Source organism: Lagenorhynchus albirostris, chromosome 1, assembly GCF_949774975.1.
Source record: "Lagenorhynchus albirostris chromosome 1, mLagAlb1.1, whole genome shotgun sequence".
NCBI classification, from domain to species: Eukaryota; Metazoa; Chordata; class Mammalia; order Artiodactyla; family Delphinidae; genus Lagenorhynchus; species Lagenorhynchus albirostris.
The window spans coordinates 75,849,181-75,871,768 of NC_083095.1; the positions used below are offsets into that span (position 1 = coordinate 75,849,181).

General features: G+C 39.2%; 2 protein-coding genes across 3 annotated transcripts in view; one reads left to right on the top strand and one right to left on the bottom strand.

The window, feature by feature from the left end:
• Window positions 1-5,720, top strand: part of SUPT16H (SPT16 homolog, facilitates chromatin remodeling subunit) — a 31,667-nt gene extending 25,947 nt beyond the window's left edge. For both annotated transcript variants that reach the window (XM_060146306.1, XM_060146310.1), the window contains 4 exons: window positions 2,655-2,784; window positions 3,403-3,532; window positions 3,667-3,744; window positions 4,395-5,720. In XM_060146306.1, coding sequence (XP_060002289.1) covers window positions 2,655-2,784; window positions 3,403-3,532; window positions 3,667-3,744; window positions 4,395-4,540 — 484 coding nt within the window. In that variant the 3' untranslated portion in view covers window positions 4,541-5,720. The remainder of the gene's footprint in view (window positions 1-2,654; window positions 2,785-3,402; window positions 3,533-3,666; window positions 3,745-4,394) is intronic.
• A 254-nt stretch (window positions 5,721-5,974) lies between these two features.
• Window positions 5,975-22,588, bottom strand: part of RPGRIP1 (RPGR interacting protein 1) — an 82,381-nt gene continuing 65,767 nt past the window's right edge. Inside the window, 4 exon segments of the mRNA XM_060168213.1 lie at window positions 5,975-6,114; window positions 7,188-7,318; window positions 9,962-10,046; window positions 12,335-12,527. Coding sequence (XP_060024196.1) covers window positions 6,002-6,114; window positions 7,188-7,318; window positions 9,962-10,046; window positions 12,335-12,527 — 522 coding nt within the window. The 3' untranslated portion in view covers window positions 5,975-6,001.

Genomic DNA, 22,588 nt, shown 5'->3' on the forward strand with positions numbered 1-22,588 from the left:
GAGTTTTAAGAATTTTTTAGGCTGGATATAAGTCCCTCATCGAATAGAGGGTTTGCATATATTTTCTTCCAGTAGTTTCTATGCCTTCTCATTTTCTTAAGATGTCTTTTAAAGACCGAAAGTGTAAATTTTTCATGAAATATGTTTGATCAACTTTTTTCTCTTATAATTTCTGCTCTTTATGTCTTATCTAATAAATTTTGCCTAACCCAAAGTCATAAAAATTTTCTATTCTCTTCTAGAGTTCCATAGATTTAGGTCTTATATTTAGGTCTGTGATCCATTTTGAGATTTTTTTTTTTTTTACTGTGGTGTAAGAATCAAGATTCATACTTTGCATATATGTAGCCAGTTATTCTAGTTATCATTTGTTGGAAAGGTTATCCCTTACCCATTGATTTACCTTGGCACCTTTTGTTTGAAAAAAAAAAAAAGAATATGTAGGAGAGGGTCTAATTCTGTATTGTATTCTGTTCCATTGGTTTATGTGTCCTTATACTGATACTGTACTGTCGTGAATATTGTAGCTTTATAGTAAATCCTGAAATCAGGTAGTGTAAGTCTTCCCACCTAGCTCCTTTTCAAAGTTGGCTATTATTATTTTGGCTATTCTACATAAATTCTAGAATCAACTTGTATCTTTCAACCAACTGGTTTATTTTGTCTAAGTTTATCAATTCTAGTATTTGTGCAATCATATATCCCCTTTCATTCCTAATATTGATAATTTCCTCTTTTTGTTAGTCTGGTTAGAGGTTTATCAATTTTTTTTTGATTTTTTTTTCCCCATTATTATGAAATGTCTTATTTCTGGTAACATTCCTTGTTTTGAAATCTACGCAGTGTGATATTACTATAGACTTCTAGCTTTATTTTGGTTAGAGTTTGTATGGTGTGTCTTTTTTTCTGTCCTTATACTTTTAACTTACATTAGTTTATACTTAAAGTGATTTACTTGGAGACACCATATATTTGGGTCTTACTTTTTTTAATCCATTCTGAGAATGTCTATCTTTTAATGGGATTGCTAAAAACAGGCCATTTACATTTAATATAATTATTAGCATGGCTGGGTTTAAATCTGCCATCTTTTTTTTTTTTCTTTTTTTTTCTTTTTTTTTTTTTTAAAGAAGGTCAATTTATCTACCTACCTACCTACCTACCTGCTTTGGGTCTTAGTTGCTGCACTCCGGATCTTCATTGCAGCATCTTCGTTGCAGCATGCGGGACTTTTGTTGCAGCACGTGGGCTTCTCTTTAGTTGTGGTGCATGGGCTCAGTAGTTGTGGCATGCAGCCTCAGTAGTTGCAGTGCACTGGCTTAGTTGCTCCACAGCATGTGGGATCTTAGTTCCCTGACCAGGGATCGAACCTGCATCCCCTGCATTGGAAGGTGGATTCTTAACCACTGGACCACCAGTAAATGTACCATCTTGCTATTTGTTTTCCCATCTGTTCTTGTTGCTTTTCTTCTCTTTTTATGCCTTCTTTTAGATTAATTTTATGATTTTTTTAAAAGATTTTTTTGATGTGGACCAATTTTAAAGTCTTTATTGAACTTGTTACAGTATTGCTTCTGTTTTATGTTTTGGTTTTTTGGCTGCACGGCACGTGGGGTCTTAGCTCCCTGACCAGGGATGGAACCTGTACCTCCTGCATTGGAAGGTGAAGTCTTAACCACTGGATCGCCAGGAGTTGTCCCTAGATTAATTTTATGATTCTTTATGATTATCTTCCTAGTTCGCTGATTAGCTCTGCAAATCTTTGTTTTACTTTTATAATGATTACTGTAAGGTTTACATATACATCTTTAACTTATCACAGTCTGCATTCAGATAATATACCATGTCTGTTAGAAGGTTGTTATGCTTCCATTTCTCTACTTCTATCCTTTCTGCTATTATTAATCATCCATTTTACTTCTAATATACTGTGAATTCCACAATTTATTGTTATTATTTTAGCTTCTAAACAGCTATCCTTTAATTTACAAAATGAGTAGGGGAAAGTCTTTTATATTTACTCACATATTTACCATTCCTGATGCTGTTCATTCCATTGTGTAGTTCCACAGGGATTTTTTAGTCCTGTGCTGCTTTTTATGCAATGTTTGAAAAGTGTTGCTCCATATTTTGTTTGGTTTTCTGGTTGTTTAAGGTGCAAACGTAAATCTAGTCCTTGGCACTCCCATCATGGCTAGAAGCAGAAGTTTCAGTGTTTATGATTGTGCCCATAATGGCTTGATGCTAGTCTTTCAGACAGGTTTTATGCTGAAGGTTTCTTGTTGTGGTCCTTACTATTATTGTTTTTTGGTTTTCTTTTCTCTTCTTTCCCACCCACTTTGATTCTGTGCTCCTCAGTAGACGTGAATAAATGTCATTAGAGCATTTCTTTTTTTTTTTTTTTTTTTTTAGAGCATTTCTTAACACAAGGCACTTTAAATACTAAAAAAAGGTGCTCTCTCGTGAGGGCTAGTGCTCTGGGAGACCAAACATCAGATGTTTGGGTACGATGTGGTGGCACAGCGCAAAGAATACCTGCTCCCAAGTATGCAAAGGGTATCTGCTCTTTAGAGATGTTAATGACCAAGATGACACGGGATGTTCTCACAAAGTATAGAGGATTGATGTTGACTTTATAATGTTATTTTTCCCAGTTCTTGTGACCTAAAGTACACAGAAGGAGTACAGTCCCTCAACTGGACTAAAATTATGAAGACCATTGTTGATGACCCTGAGGGCTTCTTTGAACAAGGTGGCTGGTCTTTTCTGGAACCTGAGGGTGAGGTGCGTGAGTGTGGGGTTTCTTTTCTGGTACATAGTGTTGCCCATTATCATTTGGGCGGTTAGGAGAATGCCATATAAGTAGTATGTAAGGGACCAGATCAAACGGGAGAAGCTCTGAATACAACTTGGTATTGTTGTTTCTCCAAGTTAGTTTTACAGGTAAATGATAAATTAATTGGGCATCGGTAGCCACTGACAAGATTTGAGATTACAAAAACGGTTCCTTCAAAGAATTTCTTAGTATTGGGAGAAAATTCTTCAGGTAATCTTGCAAAAATTGTTTTCAAAAAAATTGCCCTCCTACCTCTGTATAGTGCATTATTACCAAGAGTATGTCTGTGGTTAATTTTCCTGGGTAAAGAAGGATGAAGTGACTCTAAGAAATATGAATGAGATATTTAGGGTATCTAGTGATTGTACCTTATATTAATTTTAATTAAGTCTTTGTATCTCTTGGTCACTCAGGGGTTTGGGTGTTTTTGTTTCATTTTTTCATGTAAGATAGAAATAATGCTGGTGTGCTAAGTGGGTTGAATTAATTCATTAAGTTAATAAAGTAAGTGTTTAAAAAAAAAAAGGAAAACACCCAGTGTACAGTATTATGCTCTAATTCACCAGGGGAGTGATGCTGAGGAAGGGGATTCTGAGTCTGAAATCGAAGATGAGACTTTTAATCCTTCAGAGGATGACTATGAAGAAGAGGAGGAGGACAGTGATGAAGATTATTCATCAGAAGCTGAAGAATCAGGTTAGTCTTCGTAGGAAAAAGTGTTCATGACTTCTTAACCTAATGTCATTTCTGGAGGCTTTAGAAGGGAAGAATTTTATCATTCCATTTTCCATTCCTGTCTAATAAATAATGCTTAATCAATGTTATTGCAGATTATTCCAAGGAATCATTGGGCAGTGAAGAAGAGAGTGGAAAGGATTGGGATGAACTGGAGGAAGAAGCCCGAAAAGGTAGATTTGGTGTTGTTTTTTTATTTTTTTGAGGCACAGGTTTCAATATTTTTTGCCAAATAAGAGTAACATAAGAACAATATAAAACTGACGTGGAGCCACAGCTACAACTTCATTGACCAGAGAAGAAAATGAGGTCTGGAGTGTGTCCGTGCTCTCCAGGTGGCACAACTCTGCCGACTTGGATGCTTTTTTCATCTGCTCAACCCCCCCGGTGGGCCCTTAGCCATGATAGTCTTGTAAGGCTCCAAAATTAGGCTGTTTGGTCTCCAAATCTAAGTCCTATAATAGTCTAGCTTTCTGGGCCTCTTCCAGGTTAGGAATGTTTTTGTAGTACTAGTTTTAATTACTCTGAAACCAAATGCCAAATGTAAATAAGTTGAAAAGGAAAGTACTGTACTGTATCCCAAGCATTGTGATAAGTCCTTTGCATAGATTACCTTTAATCCTAAAACAGTTTTCCATTTTATAAATAAACCAAGGCTCAGAAAGGTTAAGTACTTGCCCAAGATTACACAACTAGTAAGCAGCTGAGTAAAGATTAAAACTGACTCCAAAGTACCTTCTCTGTATTATTTCATGCTGTGTCCAACAGTGTTAGATACCTAAAGCTAACGTCTAGCTAACTAGTGCCACGTTCTTCTGTTTAGCCGACCGTGAAAGTCGCTATGAGGAGGAAGAGGAACAGAGTCGCAGTATGAGCCGGAAGAGGAAGGCATCTGTGCACAGTTCAGGCCGAGGCTCTAACCGAGGTTCCAGACACAGCTCTGCGCCTCCCAAGAAAAAGAGGAAGTAACTTCGGAACTTTGGCCCTCAGCTCCATTCTTCCTTCAGCCAATCCCTGAAAATTTTACATGACATAGAAACTGTATTTTTCCTTTTTTTCTTTTGAAGTTTTGCCATTTGTGTTTATGGGTTTAGGGGGCCATTTGTGTGGACCAATCTACTTGGGGAATTCCAGGCCCACCAGGACACGTGCCAATGGCCCCATCCAGATGGCAAGGGAGGAGGTGTTCTTGAAGAAGGGCAGAGGCTTCCGCTGTTAATAAATACCGTTTCGTTCCTCTCTCTTCCTGTCACCTTCTGCCAGGACATCGTTGGCTTCTGACATCTTATTCTTTGATGTCTCAAAGCCGTATTTCCAAGACATTGGTACAAGGTGCCCCTTAACTACCTGTACCATGGTTCTTGACCAGCAGATTCAATCCTCCATCCTACCCTACTGCCATGATCTTCCTCACATCTCTTTAAGTTCCATCTTTGCAGTACTCAAGAAAAGGTTCTTGGAATTTGCTAATGGTGTAAACCATACAACTTGAGCTAGTGAGTCTGATCAGGCTGGTACCTCCATCTGAGTTCTCCTGCTTTCTTGCCTCATGCAGATTCTGAGGTATTTCTGCTGCCTTGGAAGACATAAGAAGCAGTGATACTCCCTGGCTTGGTTTCATCTTCTTTACAAATTCACACATGGTACAATGGTAGAAGCAGAATTACCACTGTTTTTTTTTTTCTGATATATGAGGAAAAATGGCTGTGTCTCATGTACTGCTTCTAGTGAAAATCTAGAAGGAGGCTCGAAGGAGTCAACATTTAGATCTGGAAGGGGTAAGTCGTGCCTTGGGCCTAGAATACCCTGACGAGAAAAGAGAAGAGGAAGAGAGGCCACATCTACAACACAGCCTCTCGTCACTGCTGCTCCTTGTTTTTACTTGTCTCGCATTGTCCTGTATTTATCACAATTTCTGTTGAACAGCTTTTTAAGTATTTGGGGAGTTTATCTTGCCATCCTCTCCCTCCTGGTTCTCTCTGCACCCACCTGTCCCACTGCAGTTCCTTCTGTGTTCTGTGACTTTAAGAGAAGAGGGGGGGAGGGGTCTCGGATTTTGTTTGTTTGTTTGTTATTTTCTCCTTAGCAGTAGGACTTGATATTTTCAATTTTGGAAGAACTAAGAGATAATAAACTGTGGTTTTTTTTTTTTGTTGTTGTTGTTGTTTTGTTTTTGTAAATTCACCTTCTGTGACAGTTCTTTTGCAGTTCCTGAAAGCAAGCCTGCTTCTCGCCTGGAAAAGTACCAAGCCATTAGAGAATAATTCCCTTAATCCAGCTAATATCTTAGAAAGAAACTTTCATCATTCTAAGCTTTCATCATTAGCTTGAGACATCATAGTAAACCAAATTCATGGTAGAACAAGTTGCTTTATAAGAGACTTTTTACTATGGTTCCCTCAGGGTTTAGAATGGAATAGCACTTGCCCATCACAGAAACACATCTTCAGTCATCTCCTTGTAAATAGCATGGAGGGCGGCAGCAGCTTGAAGGGACACCTTCAGCCTTCCTATGGGGGTAGCCTGATCTTCAGGGCTAACAACTGTTGGGAAAGGAAAAAGAAACATGTCAGACAGCAGTGTCATTCATTGAAAAACAAACACTTAAATACCTGGTATTTTCCACATTAAGTGCTGGGGATACTAAATAAAGTTATACCTCATATTTTAGTGGGACTCAATCTGGTGGAAGACGATGGAAAACACACAGTCATTACAGTATAGTATGGTAGGAGCTGTGATGAAAACTCTAGGCGCTTTGGGAACACATAGAAGTGGCACCAATCCAGAATGCAGAATCGGAAAAGGCTTTCTGGAGACAATCCATTAGTCTTCAAAAAGTAAAAGATATTCTAAGCACGTACAGCATGTGCCAAGATAGGAGGACAAGTTTGGAAAACTGTTAAGAAATGGCAGAAATGAAGCTGTACTGATAAGCAGGAGCCAGAGCACAACAAGCCATTTGTCTTGTAAGGAATGTGGTTTTAACTGAAGGGGTTAGAAATTAGTTTTTTAATTGGGTTCTAGAAAAGTGGGTCCATTCTTCGGGGAATATATTCCAAGGGGGCACAAGTAGATCAGGGAAGGTAGTCATGAGGCTGTTGAGTGAGTAATTCAGGAGAGAAAAAAGGGTTCTGAAGTTTAACAGAGGAGGTGGGGACAGATTCAGAACACTTAAGAGGTAAAATTAATAGGATTTTATGATTGAAATGTTGGGAGTGAAGAGGTTAGAATCAAGCATGACCATTCTGGGTGGGTAAGAGGAAAGAAACAAGGTACACAGTTTTCAGAACACGGTCAATAAGGGTGGCGAGAAAGTCTGATGTTTAAATTTGAATGAAATCAAAACAATGTGTCTTTTCAAAATTTCCATGTCTCAAACACTGGAGATTCATAATAGATTCTAGTTGTCAGGAGGTATGTGGGCTAAGGTACACAACTGATTACATTCATACTTGATCTAGAAATAAATATAGCTGTAGGGATTTCAATCCAGATTGTCTCATCAACTTTGTAGTGGTAATTATGTATTAAAGGTAAAACAAAATGTATTCACTATTAGGATGATTTCCTTAGACATAAGTGGAACTGAGGAGCACAGAAACGTATCACTCACTGTCTAGCTCTTGCTCTTGGATGTCTCTTCCCGATTCCAGGATCTGCCACAGTTCCAGATATGCGTAGCCTACTTCTTGACATTCTTTCTTTTCCTCATCCATAGGGTCACTTACCACTGTAAACTTTAAACTAAAGGGGGAAAAAAATCCATTTAACTCAGTACTGCTGATACCCTTAGGCTTAAAAAAATAATAATTAAAAAAAAAGATAAAAGTAACCATGAATTATACATTGTATTCCCTGAATCCCTTTCCTCCCATTTTACAAGACTACAACAGCAAAAGACTGAGAAATCGTTTTAATTTAAAGTAACAGGTCTGGAAGGAACTAAGACTTGAGGTAAAGTAGTTGATCAAGTTGTCTCAACTATTGAGATATAATTCCTTTTAAGATGGTTTACAGTTTTGCTGAAAGATTTGAAATGGGCAGTGGAGGTGTTGAACAAAAACCAAGATTGTGGAAGTTAGAAGAGGTTTTACACTTCTAAATAAAAGTGTTATGCCAAGCCTGAGCAGAGTAAAGGAAACGGAAGGAATACAGAATTGCAAAATGAATATAAAAGGTGTATTCCTTAGAGTTGTAAGTCTTGGAAGATGATACTGTAAAGAACACAGCACAGTTCCTCCTAAGCAGTGAGCAGTTAACAGCAATTACAGGATCCACCTCATACCAGAATCCACCGATGCTCAAGTCCCTTATATAAAATGGTGTAGGATTTGCATCTAGAATATACTTTAAATCACCTCTAGATTACTTATAATACCTAATACAGTGTAAATGCTATGTAAATAGTTGTAAATACAATGTAAATGTTACATAAATAGTTGCCGGTACATGGCAAAGTTAAATTTTGCTTTTTGGAACTTCCTAGAATTGTTTTTTCAAATATTTTTCATCCACCATTAGTTGAATCCACGGATGTGGGGGGAACCTGCAGATAACAGAAGGCTGACTATTATTACCTTGACTTAGTCTAGCAAAGAATGATATTGAATTCCAGAAACTGATACCTATTAAATTTTTTGAGGTAAAGTTTACATAACATAAACTTACTATTTTAACCATTGTAAGGTGTACAATTCAGTGTTTCTTAGTATAATCACAATGTTGTGCCACCATCACCACTATCTAATTTCAGATCACGTTCATCACCACAAAAAGAAATCTATACCCATTAAGCAGTCACTCCCCACCCTTCTCTCCCTCAGTCCTGGTGACCACTAATCTACTTTCTGTCTCTCTGGATTTGCCTATTCTGGACATTTCATATTCCTATTAATTTTTTAAAAGCTAACATTGGTGGCTAATAGAAAGTGCTAAGGGAGCAAGAATAGCACCAAAAATTCAAGCGTTTTAAATCGCAGCTAAACGCGATTAAGCTGAAAAGAAGAAATCCTGAAAGTGACGCATTCACAGTCATTAAGCAATATTCGTTTGTGATTATGTTTCTGTATCCGTAGTGAGAACTTCAACAAAGCAAAGGGATAATACTGACTCCTCCACCCATTTTCCCAGGAAATGTATGGTAGCTCACATCACCGCATCTCGTGCACAATAGCAAGTGCTTTAGGTAAACTATGTTATTTCAGGATCATCCTCACCGGAGCCTTCAAATTAAATAATACGTCAAACATCACAGAGCTAGTAAGTGGAAGAGTCAGGATTCAGAACCAAGTCTGTGTGATTACAAAGGCAATGTTCTATCTGCTATATCATACAGGCAAAAAGAAAATCAAAGGTAAAATCAATTGAAATCAAATTGAGTAGAAGATCACAGAAAAGAAAAAGATTACCACTGTAAAGGAATAAAGGAAGAGAGAGTTGTAGGAATGCTGAGAGGAGAAAAAAGCTAAATTTAACATTAACGCAAAAGAGAAACAACCAAATCTCTTTCCATTTCCAAAAGTTACCAGTAAGCTTATATCTGTTTAAGTCCACCGTGATACTGAAGTCAGATTCACGGTTTATTTCAACTGGCTCCTTTTTCAGTCCTTCTTAGGACTAACCGGAGACAAAGTAAATGCAAATTAAATAAATTTATTGGGCTGTTAGAAAAGTAATGGATTAGAACACCAGTCCCATACTACTTCTTACCCACACACACGAAAAGGAGGTAGGGTTGCCTGATTTTGCCAAAAACAAAAGAAAACCCAGATGTCCACTTAAATTTGATTTTCAAAATTCAGCTAAATGAGAAATTTTTTAGTCTATATATATATATATCCCATGCATTTCATCTGGAACCTCTAAAAGGAGGGCTTCTCAGATTATATGAATAATGACAATTGGCTTTCCTAAAACTTAGAGCAGACCCAGAATTTACTTCAAAGTATTTCTGTAGAGAAATCATTTTTAAGTCAAAAATAAAATTGCTATTATAAAGGCATAATATTCGGTAAGCTAGCAATGGTATGGTACTATGTTTGAGAGAAATGAATCAAATTATCCTAGAGTGTCAAGGCGTTTTGTCCTTTCCGTAGGGGGCACTAAGTATTCAAGTAAATTGCTGCCTCAAAAAAAAAAAAAAAAAAAGTGCTTATCAGGGGCTGGCATGGGTGAGAAATGAACTAATCCTGTGAGATGATATAATTTATCAGGTAGTTAGTCACAAACATAAATTAGACTCAAGTAGATGGGAAATTCATTAGGAGTATATTAATATGAAAGAAGTTATTAAAATATTCCATATCACCACAAAGCCAAACTCAAACTCCTAAATTCCTGTGTGACGTCTCCATCTCCTGTCTTTCAAAGTGGGAAGCAGATGCTTACTGTCCTTGCTCAGGATCTTGTCCAGTCAGCATGGCGAACAGAAACTGTCTTCGGTCTTTTTGCTCCACTGGGTCCAGGTCTATCACTGTATTAAGGGTTAAGTGGGGAAAAAAGCAAAGAATCATATACTGTTGCTATTTGGGCACTAAAACTTTCATAAATGGTATGTGTAACACATTGATATAAAGCAGACATTGGCAAAATTGGGCCCATGAGCCAGCTACCTGTTTTCATAAAGTTTTGTTGAACACAGCCATCTGTTTACATACTATCTGTGGTGGCTTTCCAACTACAATGATAGAGTTGAAGAGTCGTGACAGAGACTGGCCCACAAAGCCTAAAATGTTTACTATGTGGCCCTTTAAGAAAATGCTTCAACCACTGATATAAAGGAAGCCTTACACTCTGTGTTGGAAGCTGTCCTGCCAAATGCCAGGATAAACATGCTCCCACCACCGCCCAACTGGAAGAATTCTAGGAGACTGATTTTTTTTTTTTTTTAAGGCCGCCTAGAGATTTGAATTTTGAAGTAGGTTCAACTCAAGGTCTCAACATCCATTCCCCTCTTCCTCTTCATTTCTACATGGGACTGTTGCAGACAAATAAATTAGCCTATGTTTTCCAGCCTCTATTTTAGCTAGGTTTGGCCACATGATTGAGTTCTGCCCACCGTGGTGTGTGAAACTGGGAGGTAGCCTTCCTTTCTGCAGCTGCTATTAAGGACCGTGAGGCATCTGAAAGGATGGAAGACAGGCACGAGGGGGACAGGAAGGCAAGATGGGAGTTTGGATCCCTGATCCTGATCACGTGGCCTCAACCCTGGACTGCCCACCCTTGAGCTCACTTTACACAAGTGAGGGAAAAACTTCTATCTCCTATGATGTAAAGAAAGAATATACTTTTTTAAAGGGTTGGGGGGGGTGAGTTGGGGGTGGGGAATAGAGAACAAGAAACAGCTTTTAGAAATTTAAAATAAATACCTAGTCAATGACTGGAAGATAAAATTAAGGAAATCACCCCCTCCAAAAAAAAAAAAAGGAAGAAAAAAACAGAGGTAGAATTATAGGAGAAAAGTGATAAAATTAGAGGAGGATCAGTTTGGAAGATCCAAAATTCTACTAAGAAAATGAGAAAATGTAGGGGGAAAAAGTTATCAAAGAAATGCAATAAAATTTCCCAGAACTAAAAGCCATGAGCTTCCAGATTTAAAGAGCCCACTGAATGGCCGGAACAATTAAAGAAAATATATGCACATTATTCTGAAATTTAAGAACGCTAAAAATGAAGAAAAAATGTTAAAGTCCTCTGGGGAGGTAGAGGGTAGTCTTCATACAAGCGTTAGACTCCAGGCCTGGACCCAAAGACCATGGACCAACTGCTTTGACATTCTGAATGAAAAATGTTTTCAACATACATTTTTATACTTGGTCTAATTATCAATCAAATATATGGGCAGAATTTTCATGCATGACTATCTCAAAATATTTACTTCCAGTGTATTCTTTCTTTAAAAGCTACTAGAAAATATGATCCATTAAAATATAATAAATCAGAGGGTGACACATGACCCAGGAGATAAAACATCCAGTATAAAATAGAATTAAATTGAACTCTACAAATGGCAGCAGTGGGATAATAGCTGAACAGTGTGCTAAAGAGGAACAAGAAGATAAAGAGAGATCTTCAGGAAAAAAAAAAAAAGATAAATTATTTGACAGGTTTGATTATTTGAAAATTTAAAAGGCTTCTGGAGGATGTAGAAAGAATCCCAACAGGTATAATGAAAATAAAGCAAATGAAAAATTGAGACAAACAAAATATAAACAAGAAAGAGACTATAATCATGGTGTAAAACTTGGCCCTGCAAGACTGTTTACACATCCATAATAATAGAAACAATTACGATTAATTAAAAATCAAGTTTAAATTATGATCCAACTATATGGGAGCACGGGTATGATACAAGAGAGATGTTTTATTTGCCAAGATAGGAAGTCAACAGATAATGTCTGAATCAGGAAATGAATTAGTGAATCAGGAAATTGCAATAGAATCATTTCTCAGAAACATGGGGTTAAATAACAGAAGAAATAGCAGAAAAAGTGAAAAGTGGTGTGGTGGACTGAGGGGGGTGGTCAGGGAGGGGTGAGAGGGAGTGATCTGCAGAGAAAGAGTGGAGCAAAGGACTATATTTTAATCAAAAATCTTTTTAAGCCTATTTGATATTTTAAAGCCATATGCATATATTACTTTGATAAATAAAAGAAAATAAAACAGTAGGGTCCACTCCAACAGAAGTTCAGAGTAGTTTGGACCCCTCAGACTAAATGACTGTCAGCTTCCTCTCCTGGCTGTTCACCAGGGATGCCTCACCCTTGCTAAAGTGGAAGTGGATCTCTTCTCCTGCTCTTGGTTTCCTCAGGGACACTGGAGTCTCCGTCTCCGACAAGGGTAGATCGTAGAACTTGTATTCCACGTACACCTGTTTTACATTCTCATCACACATCACTTCAGCCTCTGGGTGGAATGACAGGGAGATGATTTCAATGCACATCTTCTCTGAACCCTGACAAGGAAAATATTCATTTCCTATAGGTTAGAGATGCCAGTGTTTATACTCCATCTAATTAACATATTACTCTCTAGGGATCAATCACAGGGCATATTCCACCTAACATATTACTCCTCGAGAATCAATTTATAGGTACCTTAACCTGGCACCAAGAGACCACCTGACTGAACTGCCACCACTAACCATGGGTAATTTGTAAAGAGAATCCAGTTCCTCTATCTCCCAGTCCAGTGAATCAATTCTCCAGATCAGCCTTTCTCAGCCATTGCCACATACAGAAAGAATCAAGAAACTTTCTGAACAGATCGTTTCCTTAAACTTTCTCCATGAAAACCAATCCATCTTTTTCCTGCAGTTAGGTCCTAAGAGACCTGTCAACTGAGCAGTTGTTTTAGCCACTAAAGCAAAGAGCTGCCCAGTGCTCCCTGTATCCCAACCAACCCCCCGCCAAGTACATGACACGGAGCAGGCCATTAGACCACCCTGCCCTCTCACGGCAACTCCAGTTCTTTGAGCTCTGCTTCAGAGTTGCTGCTACAGCCGCCATCCCCTCCTTTGACATCCCTGTGTCCACTTTCACATTAGGGATACCAGGAGGAGGGCTGACATCATGATAGTTTCAAGAAATAAACTGAGGTCAACATTAAGTCCCCCACCTTGTACAGTGTAGCAGCAAGTCAGTGTCGTGACACTAGCAAGGAGTCAGTCCAGGGTGGCCCTATAGCCACAGTTCTCTCTTTCATCTGTGAGTGCCCTCAGGGCTGCTTCTCTCCTCCAGGTCGCCAGGCCAATGTCCTCACTTCTCCAAATCTGCCCCCCACCACCCATCTTTTCTTCCCTTAGGAAGCAAGCAGAGCTCCTGTGCCTTCTCCTAGGAAGTTCAGTGGGCAATATTTCTCAACAAATCTGCATCAAAATAATCTGGGTGCTTCTTAAAAATAAAGACACTTGGGCTTCCCTGGTGGTGCAGTGGTTGAGAGTCCGCCTGCCGATGCAGGGGACACGGGTTCGTGCCCCGGTCCAGGAAGATCCCACATGCCGCGGAGCAGCTGGGCCCGTGAGCCGTGGCCACTGAGCCTGCACGTCCAGAGCCTGTGCTCCGCAACGGGAGAGGCCACAACAGTGAGAGGCCCGTGTACCGTGAAAAAGAAAAACAAACAAACAAAAAACCGTAAAAAAAAAAGAGTGGCAGGTTGGATTAAAAACAAAACAAAAAACCAAGAACCTACAATATGCTGCTTAGAAGAAATGCACATCAGGATGAAAGACACACACAGACTGAAAGTGAGAGGATGGAAAAAAGATTGCATGCAAATGGAAACAAGACAGTGGGGGTAGTGATACTCATATCACACAAAACAAACTTTAAAACAAAGTCCAGGACTTCCCTCGTGGCTCAGTGGTTAAGAATCTGCCTGCCAATGCAGGGGACACAGGTTCAAGCCCTGGTCCAGGAAGATCCCATGTGCTACGGAGCAGTTAAGCCTGTGCACCACAACTACTGAGCCTACTCTCTACAGCCCGCAAGCCACAACTACCGAGTTCATGTGCTGCAACTACTGAAGCCCGTGCACCTAGAGCCCATGCTCCACAACAAGAGAAGCCACCACAATGAGAAGCCCACGCACCGCAATGAAGAGGAACCCCCGCTTGCTGCAACTAGAGAAAGCCCGTGCACAGCAGCAAAGACCCAATGCAGCCATAAATTAATTAATTTAAAAAACAAAGTCCATAAAGAAAGACATAGAAGGACATTATATAATAATAAAGGTATCAATACAAGAAGAGGATATGACACTTATTAACATTTATGTGCCCAATATAAGGGCACCTAAATATATAAAACAAATACTAACAGACATAAAGGGAGACACGGACAGGAATACAATAATAGTAGGAGACTTTAACACCCCACTGGTATCAAGAGACAGATCATCCTGACAGAAAATCAATAAGGCAACACAGGTCCTAAGTGACACAATAGACCAGTTGGACTTAATTGATAATGTACAGGACACTACAGCCAAAAAAGTTAGAATACACATTCTTTTCAAGCATGCACAGCACATTATCTAGGATAGACCACATATTAGGTCACAAAACAAGCCTCAACAAATTTAAGAGGATAAAAATTATTTCAAGCATATTTTCTGACCAAAAGGGTATGAAACTAGAAATCAACCACAGAATGAAAAATGGGAAAAGAATGAACACAAGGAGACTGAACAACATGCTACTAAAAATCCAATGGGTCAAAAATGAAATCAAAGAAGAAATCAGAAAATACCTCAAGACAAACAACAACCTTACACAAGCACAACCTTACAAAAATCTATGGGATGAAGCAAGAGCGGTTCTAAGAGGAAAGTTCATAGTAATACAGGCCTTCCACAATAAACAAGAAAAATCTCAAATAAACAACCTAATGTACCACCTAAATGAATGAGAAAAAGAAGAAACACAACCTAAAGTCAGCAAAAGGAAGGAAATAATAAAGATCAGAGAGGAAATAAAATACAGATAAAAAATAAAATAAAAAAACCCAGAGCTGGTTTCTTGAAAAGATAATCAAAACTGACAAACCTATGGCCAGGCTCACCAAGAAGAAAGGAACCAAATAAACAGAATAAGAAATGAGAGTGGAGACATAACAACTAATAGCACAGAAATACAAAATATTCTAAGAGACTACTATAAACAGTTGTATGCCAACATATTGGACAACCTAGAAGAAATGGACAAGTTTCTAGAAACATACAGCCTGATAATATATGAATACATATAGCTGATTCATTTTGTTGTACAGCAGAAACTAAAACAACATTATAAAGCAATTATACTCCAATAAAGATATAAAAATAAATAAATAAATAAAAACAATAAAACAATAAAAATCAAAACTTTTATTTCATGCTGGAGCCATCAATGAAGCAAACCTAGGGGCAGAGTAAAGATCCTGGTCATAGCAACATACTGGTTTGTGGTAGTCACCTCTAAGATGGTCCTCAATGATCCTCACCTCCTACATACCCTCCTACATTGAAAAAGACTGACCTTGCTACAAACAGGATACTGTGGAAAGGAAGGAGTGTGACTGCTAAAGCTGGGTTGGCAAAGACGTTGTGACTTCTGCCTTGCTTGCTCTTGGAGCCTTCACTCTGACTGAAGCCAGCTGCTGTGTCCTGAGGACACTCAAGTAGCCCATGGAGAGGGAGGCTCAAAAGGTGATGAACTGAGGCCTCCTACCAACAACTAGCACCATGTGAGGGCACCATCTTGGAAGTGGATCCTCCAGCCCCTGTCAAGCCTCTAGATGACTGCAGCTCCAACTGACAGCTTGACTGCAACCTCCCAGGACACCCTGAGCCAGAACCACACAGCAAAGCCACTCCCAGTTTCCCGACATTAAGAAACTGTGTGAAAATAAATGTTTGCTGTTGTTGTAAAAAGAGAACAAGGGCTTCCCTGGTGGCGCAGTGGTTGAGAGTCCGCCTGCCGATGCCCAGGCGGCATGTGGGATCCAGGAAGATCCCACATGCCGCGGAGCGGCTGGGCCCGTGGGCCATGGCCACTGAGCCTGCGCCTCCGGAGCCTGTGCTCTGCAACGGGAGAGGCCACAGCAGTGAAAGACCCATGTACTGCAAAAAAAAAAAAAAGAGAACAAAAACAAACAAAAAAACTGAGTCAAGAACAAACAGATGATTTGAACAGACCAATCACTACAGTGAAATAGAATCTGTAATTAAAAAAAAAAACTCCCTGCAAACAGAAGTCCAGGACTGGATGGCTTCCCTGCAGAATTCTACCAAACATAAAAAGCAGAACTTACACCTATCCTTCTCAAACTATTCTAAATAATTGAAGAGGAGGGAACACCCCCAAATTCATTCTATGAAGCCACCATCACCCTGATACCCAAACCAGACAAAGACACTACAAAAAAGAAAATCACAGGCTAATATCTTTGATGAATATAGATGCAAAAATCATCAACAAAATATTAGCAAACCAAATCCAACAATACATATATAAGGATCACACACCATGATTAAGTTGGATTCATTCCAGGGTAGCAAGGATGGTTCAACATACTCAAATCAGTCAATGTGATACACTACATTAACCAAAAAAAAAAAAGACAAAAATACATGATTATCGCAACAGATGCAGAGAAGGCATTTGATAAAATTCAATATTCGTTCATGATAAAAACTATCACTAAAGTGGGTATAGGGGGAGCATATCTTAGCATGATAAAGCCAATTATGACAAACGCACAGCCAACATACTATTCAATGGTGAAAAGCTGAAAGCCTTCCTGCTAAATTCAGGAACAAGACAAGGATGTCTACTCTCCCCACTTCTATTCAACAAGTATTAGAAGTCCTAGCCACAGCAATCAGGCAAGAAAAAGAAATAAAAAGTATCCAAATTAGAAGGGAAGAGGTAAAACTCTCACTATTTGCAGATGACATAATACTCTATATAGAGAATCCTAAAGTCTCCACATAAAAACTTTAGGAATAATAAATGAATTCAGTAGGGTAGCAGGATACAAGATTAATATACAGAAATCTGTAGCATTTCTTTACACTAACAATGAGATATCAGAAAGAGAAAGTAAAAAAAATCCCATTTAAGATAGTGTCAAAAAATAAAATATCTAGGAATAAACTTAGCCACTGTGGAAAACAGTATGGAGGTTCCTCAAAAAACTAAAAATAGAACTACCATATGACTGAGGAATTTCACTCCTGGGTATATATCTGAAAAAACCAAAAGCTTTAATTTGAAAAGATATATGCACCCCAATGTTCATCATAGCAGCATTATTTACAGTTGCCAAGATATGGAAGCAATGTAAGTGCTGATCAACAGATGAATGGATAAAATGATGTGGTGTATACACACACACACACACACACACACACACACACACACAATGGAATACTACTCAGCCATAAAAAAGAATGAAAAATTTTCATCTGCAACAACATGGATGGAATTGGAGAGTATTATGCTTAGTGAAATAAGTCAAAGACAAATATTGTATGATAGCACTTATATGTTAAATATTAAAAAAAAGTGGGGCAGCAATCAAGATGGTGGAGTAGTAGGATGTGAAGCTCACCACCTCCCACAAATATATTAAAAATACATCTACATGTATTAATAATTCTCACAATATGTCTACTGAATGCTGGCAGAAGACCTCAGACTTTTGAAAGGGCAAGAAAATCTCCATGTAACCAGGTAGGACAAAAGAAAAAAAGGAAGTGAGAAAGGAATCGGGATGGGACCTCCCTCCTAGGAGGGAGCTGTGAAAAAGGAAAGGTTCCCGCACCCTGGGAAATCCCCTCACCAGCGGGGAGATCAGCTGGGACAGAGCTTCAGAGCCTCAGAGAAGAATGCAGCAACCAGTTTTCAGCAGCCAGAATGGAGAGAGACCTGCACAGTCAGTGCCACCGCCCTGCACTCCCCAGCCTGAGATGTGCATCTGCTGGTGCGGATTGGGGCTGGGTGCTCAAGCTCAGGCTTCGGATATCAGACTCAGAGAGAGGACTGGGGTTGGCTGTGTGAAAACAGCCTGAAGGGGCTGGAGTCTGGTGTGACTGCAACTGAGGGTGTTCGTGGAGCAAGCCCAGGCCACCTTAGAGGACAGGTGCCATTGTTTGGGGGGTGCACGAGGGGAGGGGTGGGACCCACCATTGCAGGCTTTTTCCCTGCATGTGCTCTCAGGCGGTAGGACACCACCTACACGGGCTCCAGGAGTGGTCACGAGCAGCTCCTGCACCCATCACGTGCTCCGGGGATGCACATAAGCCACCACGGCCACCAAGAATCCTAGGACTGAGCACTGCCACATCTGCACACCCCCTATCAAGGGGATAATGGCCTGCACATGCTGAGGGAAGAGGCAACAGATATCCATATTGAAACAGCCCTTGCACCCAAAATATTAAATCCACACAGCTACACAGGGACGCTTCCACATAAGAATAGCCCTCCAAGACCACAGTAGATAATTGTTTCTCCTAAACTCACAGAGCAAGAGAAATGTAAGTAAAATGAAGAAGCAGAGGAACCACCTCCAGTTTAAAGACCAAGAAAATTCCCCTGAAAGAACAAACAATGAAACAGACCTCTTTGATCTAATAGACACTGGTTTCAAAAAGGGGTACTGAAGGCATTAAGAAAGGCTATTGACAGAGATGCAGAGTACTATAAGAAGGAACTAGAAACTATAAAGAGGAACCAAGAAAAATCAGAAAACTCATTGACTGAGATGTAAGCTGAGTTAAAGGCAATAAATAGCAGAATGGATAATGCAGAAGAACGAATAAGTGACTTGGAAGATAGAATAATGGAAATCACTCAATCAGGACAGCAGACAGAAAGCCAAATGAAAAAAATGAAAGCAATATAAAAGACCTATGGGATAATATAAAGCATGCCAACCTACGCATGATAGAATTCCAGAAGGGGAAGAAAGAGAAAAGCGGATCGAAAATGTATTTGAAGAAATTACGGCTGAAAACTTCCCAAACCTAAACAAGGAAACAGATATCCAGGTACAGGAAGCATGGAGGGTCCCAAACAAGATAAACCTAAACAGACCTACACCAAGACTTTTTTTTTTCCTGCGTTGGGTCTTCGTTGCTGTGCACGGGCCTTTTCTAGCTGCAGTGAGTGGGGGCTACTCTTTGTTGCAGTGCAGAGGCTTCTCATTGTGGTGGCTTCCCTTGTTGCAGAGCACGGGCTCTAGGCACGTGGGCTTCAGTAGTTGCGGCGGGCTTCAGTAGTTGTGGTGTGCAGGCTCAGTAGTTGTGGCGCACAGGCTTAGTTGCTCTGCGGCATGTGGGATCTTCCCAGGCCAGGGCTCGAACCCGTGTCCCCTGCATTGGCAGGCAGATTCTTAACCACTGCACCACCAGGGAAGTCCCATGACATATTATAATAAAAATGGCAAAAGTTAAAGATAAAGAGGATTCTAAAGGCAGCAAGAGAAAAACAAACAGTTAATTACAAGAGAACCCCCATAAGACTATCAGTTGATTTCTCTATAGAAATGCTGCAGGCCAGAAGGGAGGGGCAAGATACATTCAAAGTTCTGAAGGGGAAAAATCTGTAACCTAGGATACTCTATCCAGCAAGATTATCATTCAGAATAGGAGAGATAAAGAATTTCTCAGACAAACAGAAACTAAAAGAATACAGCAATACTAAATCTATTCTAAAGGAAATATTGAAAGGTCTTCCCTAAATAGAAAAGAAGTAAGAATCTAAAGGAAAGAGAAAATAACAATTGGAAAGTAAATCACTTAAATAAGCCAGTACACAGATATTAAAAAAATGAAAAAATTTCTGTGAAAGTGATGATAACCACAGTGAACAGCAAAAGTATGAACATGAAAATGTAAAAGAGGACATGAAAATCATAAAATGTGGGGAGTAAAATGAGAAAATGTAGATTTTTTTTTCAGTTCCTAGAATGTGTTTGAGCCTATATGACTACTAGTCTAAGGCAAGTAGAAATAGGATGGGGTTAACATACCTGAAAAACAGGGTAACCACAGATCAAAAACATACAATAGATCCACAAAAACCAAAAAGAAGAGAACATAAGTATAATAGAAAAGAAAACCATCAAACCACAAAAGGAAAAACAAAAAGAAAGGTACAAAGAAGAAGTATAAAATCAACAGGAAAATAAGGTTTAAATGGCAATAAATACATATCTATCAATAGTTACCTTAGGGACTTCCCTGGTGGCACAGTGGTTAAGAATCTGCCTGCCAATGCAGGGAACATGGGTTTGAGCCCTGGTCCAGGAAGATCCCACATGCTGCAGAGCAACTAAGCCTGTGCGCCACAACTACTGAGCCTACGCTCTAGAGCCTGCAAGCCACTACTGAAGCCTGCATGCCTAGAGCCCATGCTCCACAAGAAGAGAAGTCACCGCAATGAGAAGCCCCTGCACCGCAACGAAGAGTAGCCCCACTCGCTGCAACTAGAGAAACCCCGCATGCAGCAATGAAGACCCAACGCAGCCAAAAATAAATGAAAATAAATAAATAAATTTATTTTAAAAAATTACCTTAAATGTCAATGGATTAAAAGCTTCAATCAAAAGACACAGAGTGGCACACTGGATAAAAGAAAACAAGAGCCTACAATATGCTGCCTACAAGATACCCACTTTAGGGCAAAGGGCACACAAAGATTGAAAGTAAAGGGATGGAAAAAGATGTCTCATACAAATGGAAATGAAAATAAAGTGGGGTCGCAATACTCAGACAAAATAGACTTCAAAACAAAGGCCATAAAGAAAGATAAAGGACATTGTATAATGATAAAAGGATCAATACAAAAAGAGGACTTTACACTCATCAATATATATGCACATAATATAAGAGAAACCAAATACATAAAACAAATACTAAGAGACATGAAGGGAGAAGTTGACAGGAATACAATAATAGTAGGAGACTTTAACACCCCACTCACATCAATGGACAGATCTTCTAGACAGAAAATCAATAAGGCACAGAAATTCTAAATAATACAATAGAATAGTTAAACTTAATTGGTATTTTCAGGATAGTACATACAAAAAAACCCAGAATATACATTCTTTTTTTCTTTCTTAAATTATTTATTTTTGGCTGCATTGCTGCACGGAGGCTTTCTCCAGTTGCGGCAAGTGGGGGCTACTCTTCTCTACAGTGCGTGGGCTTCTCATTGTAGTGGCCTCTCTTCTTGTGGAGCACGGGCTCTAGGTGCATGGACTTCAGTAGTTGTGGCTCACAGGCTCCAGAGCACAAGCTCAGTAGCTGTGGCACACGGGCTCAGTTGCTCCGTGGCATGTGGGATCTTCCCAGGCCAGGGCTCGAACCCGTGTCCCCTGCATTGGCAGGGAGATTCCTAACCACTGCGCCACCAGGTAAGCCCCAGAATACTCATTCTTTTCAAGTACACATGGAACATGCCCTAGGTTTGACCACATACTAGGGTACAAAAAAAGCCTCAATAAATCTGAGAGTTTAGAAATTATCTCAAGCATCTCTTCAGACCACGATGGCATGAAACTAGAAATCAACCACAGAAAAAGAAATGAGAAAAAAATGATCACAGGGAGATTAAGCAACATGCTACTAAAATAACCAATGGGTCAATGATGAAACCAAAGAGGAAATTAAAAAATACCTTGAGACAAATGACAATGAAAACACAACCATACAATATTTATGGGATACAGCAAAAGCAGTTCTTAGAGGGAAGTTCATAGTGATACAGGCCTTCCTCAAAAAATAAGAAAAATCTCAAATAACCAACCTAACCTACCAGCTAAAAGAATTAGAAACAGAAGGATAAATAAAACCTAAAGTCAGCAGAAGAATGGAAGTAATAAAGATTGGAGAGGAAATAAATAAACCAGAGATTAAGAAACAGAAAAAAATCAATAAAACCAAGAGGTGGTTCTTTGAAAGGGTAAACAAGATTGACAAACCTCTGGCCAGGCTCATCAAGAAGAAAAGAGAGAGAACCCAAATAAACAAAATAAGAAATGAAAAAGGAGACATAACAACTGATACTGCAGACATACAAAAAATTATAAGGGAATACTATGAACAATTATATGCCAACAAATTTAACAACCTAGAAGAAATGGATAAGTTTTTAGAAATATACAGCCCACCAAAACTGAATCAAGAAGAAACAGATAATTTGAACAGACTGATCATTAGAAGTGAAATAGACTCTGTAATTTAAAAACTCCCTACAAACAAAAGTCCAGGACCAGATGGGTTCACAGGCGAATTCTACCAAACATGCAAAGAAGAATTTATACTGATCCTTCTCAAACTCTTCCAAAAAATTGAAGAGGAGGGAAAGAATCCCAAAGACATTCTATGAAGCCACCATCACCCTGATACCAAAACTAGACAAAGACACCACCAAAAAAGAAAATAACAGGCCAATATCTTTGATAAATATAGATGCAAAAATTCCCAACAAAATATTAGCAAACCAAATCCAATAACTCATAAAAG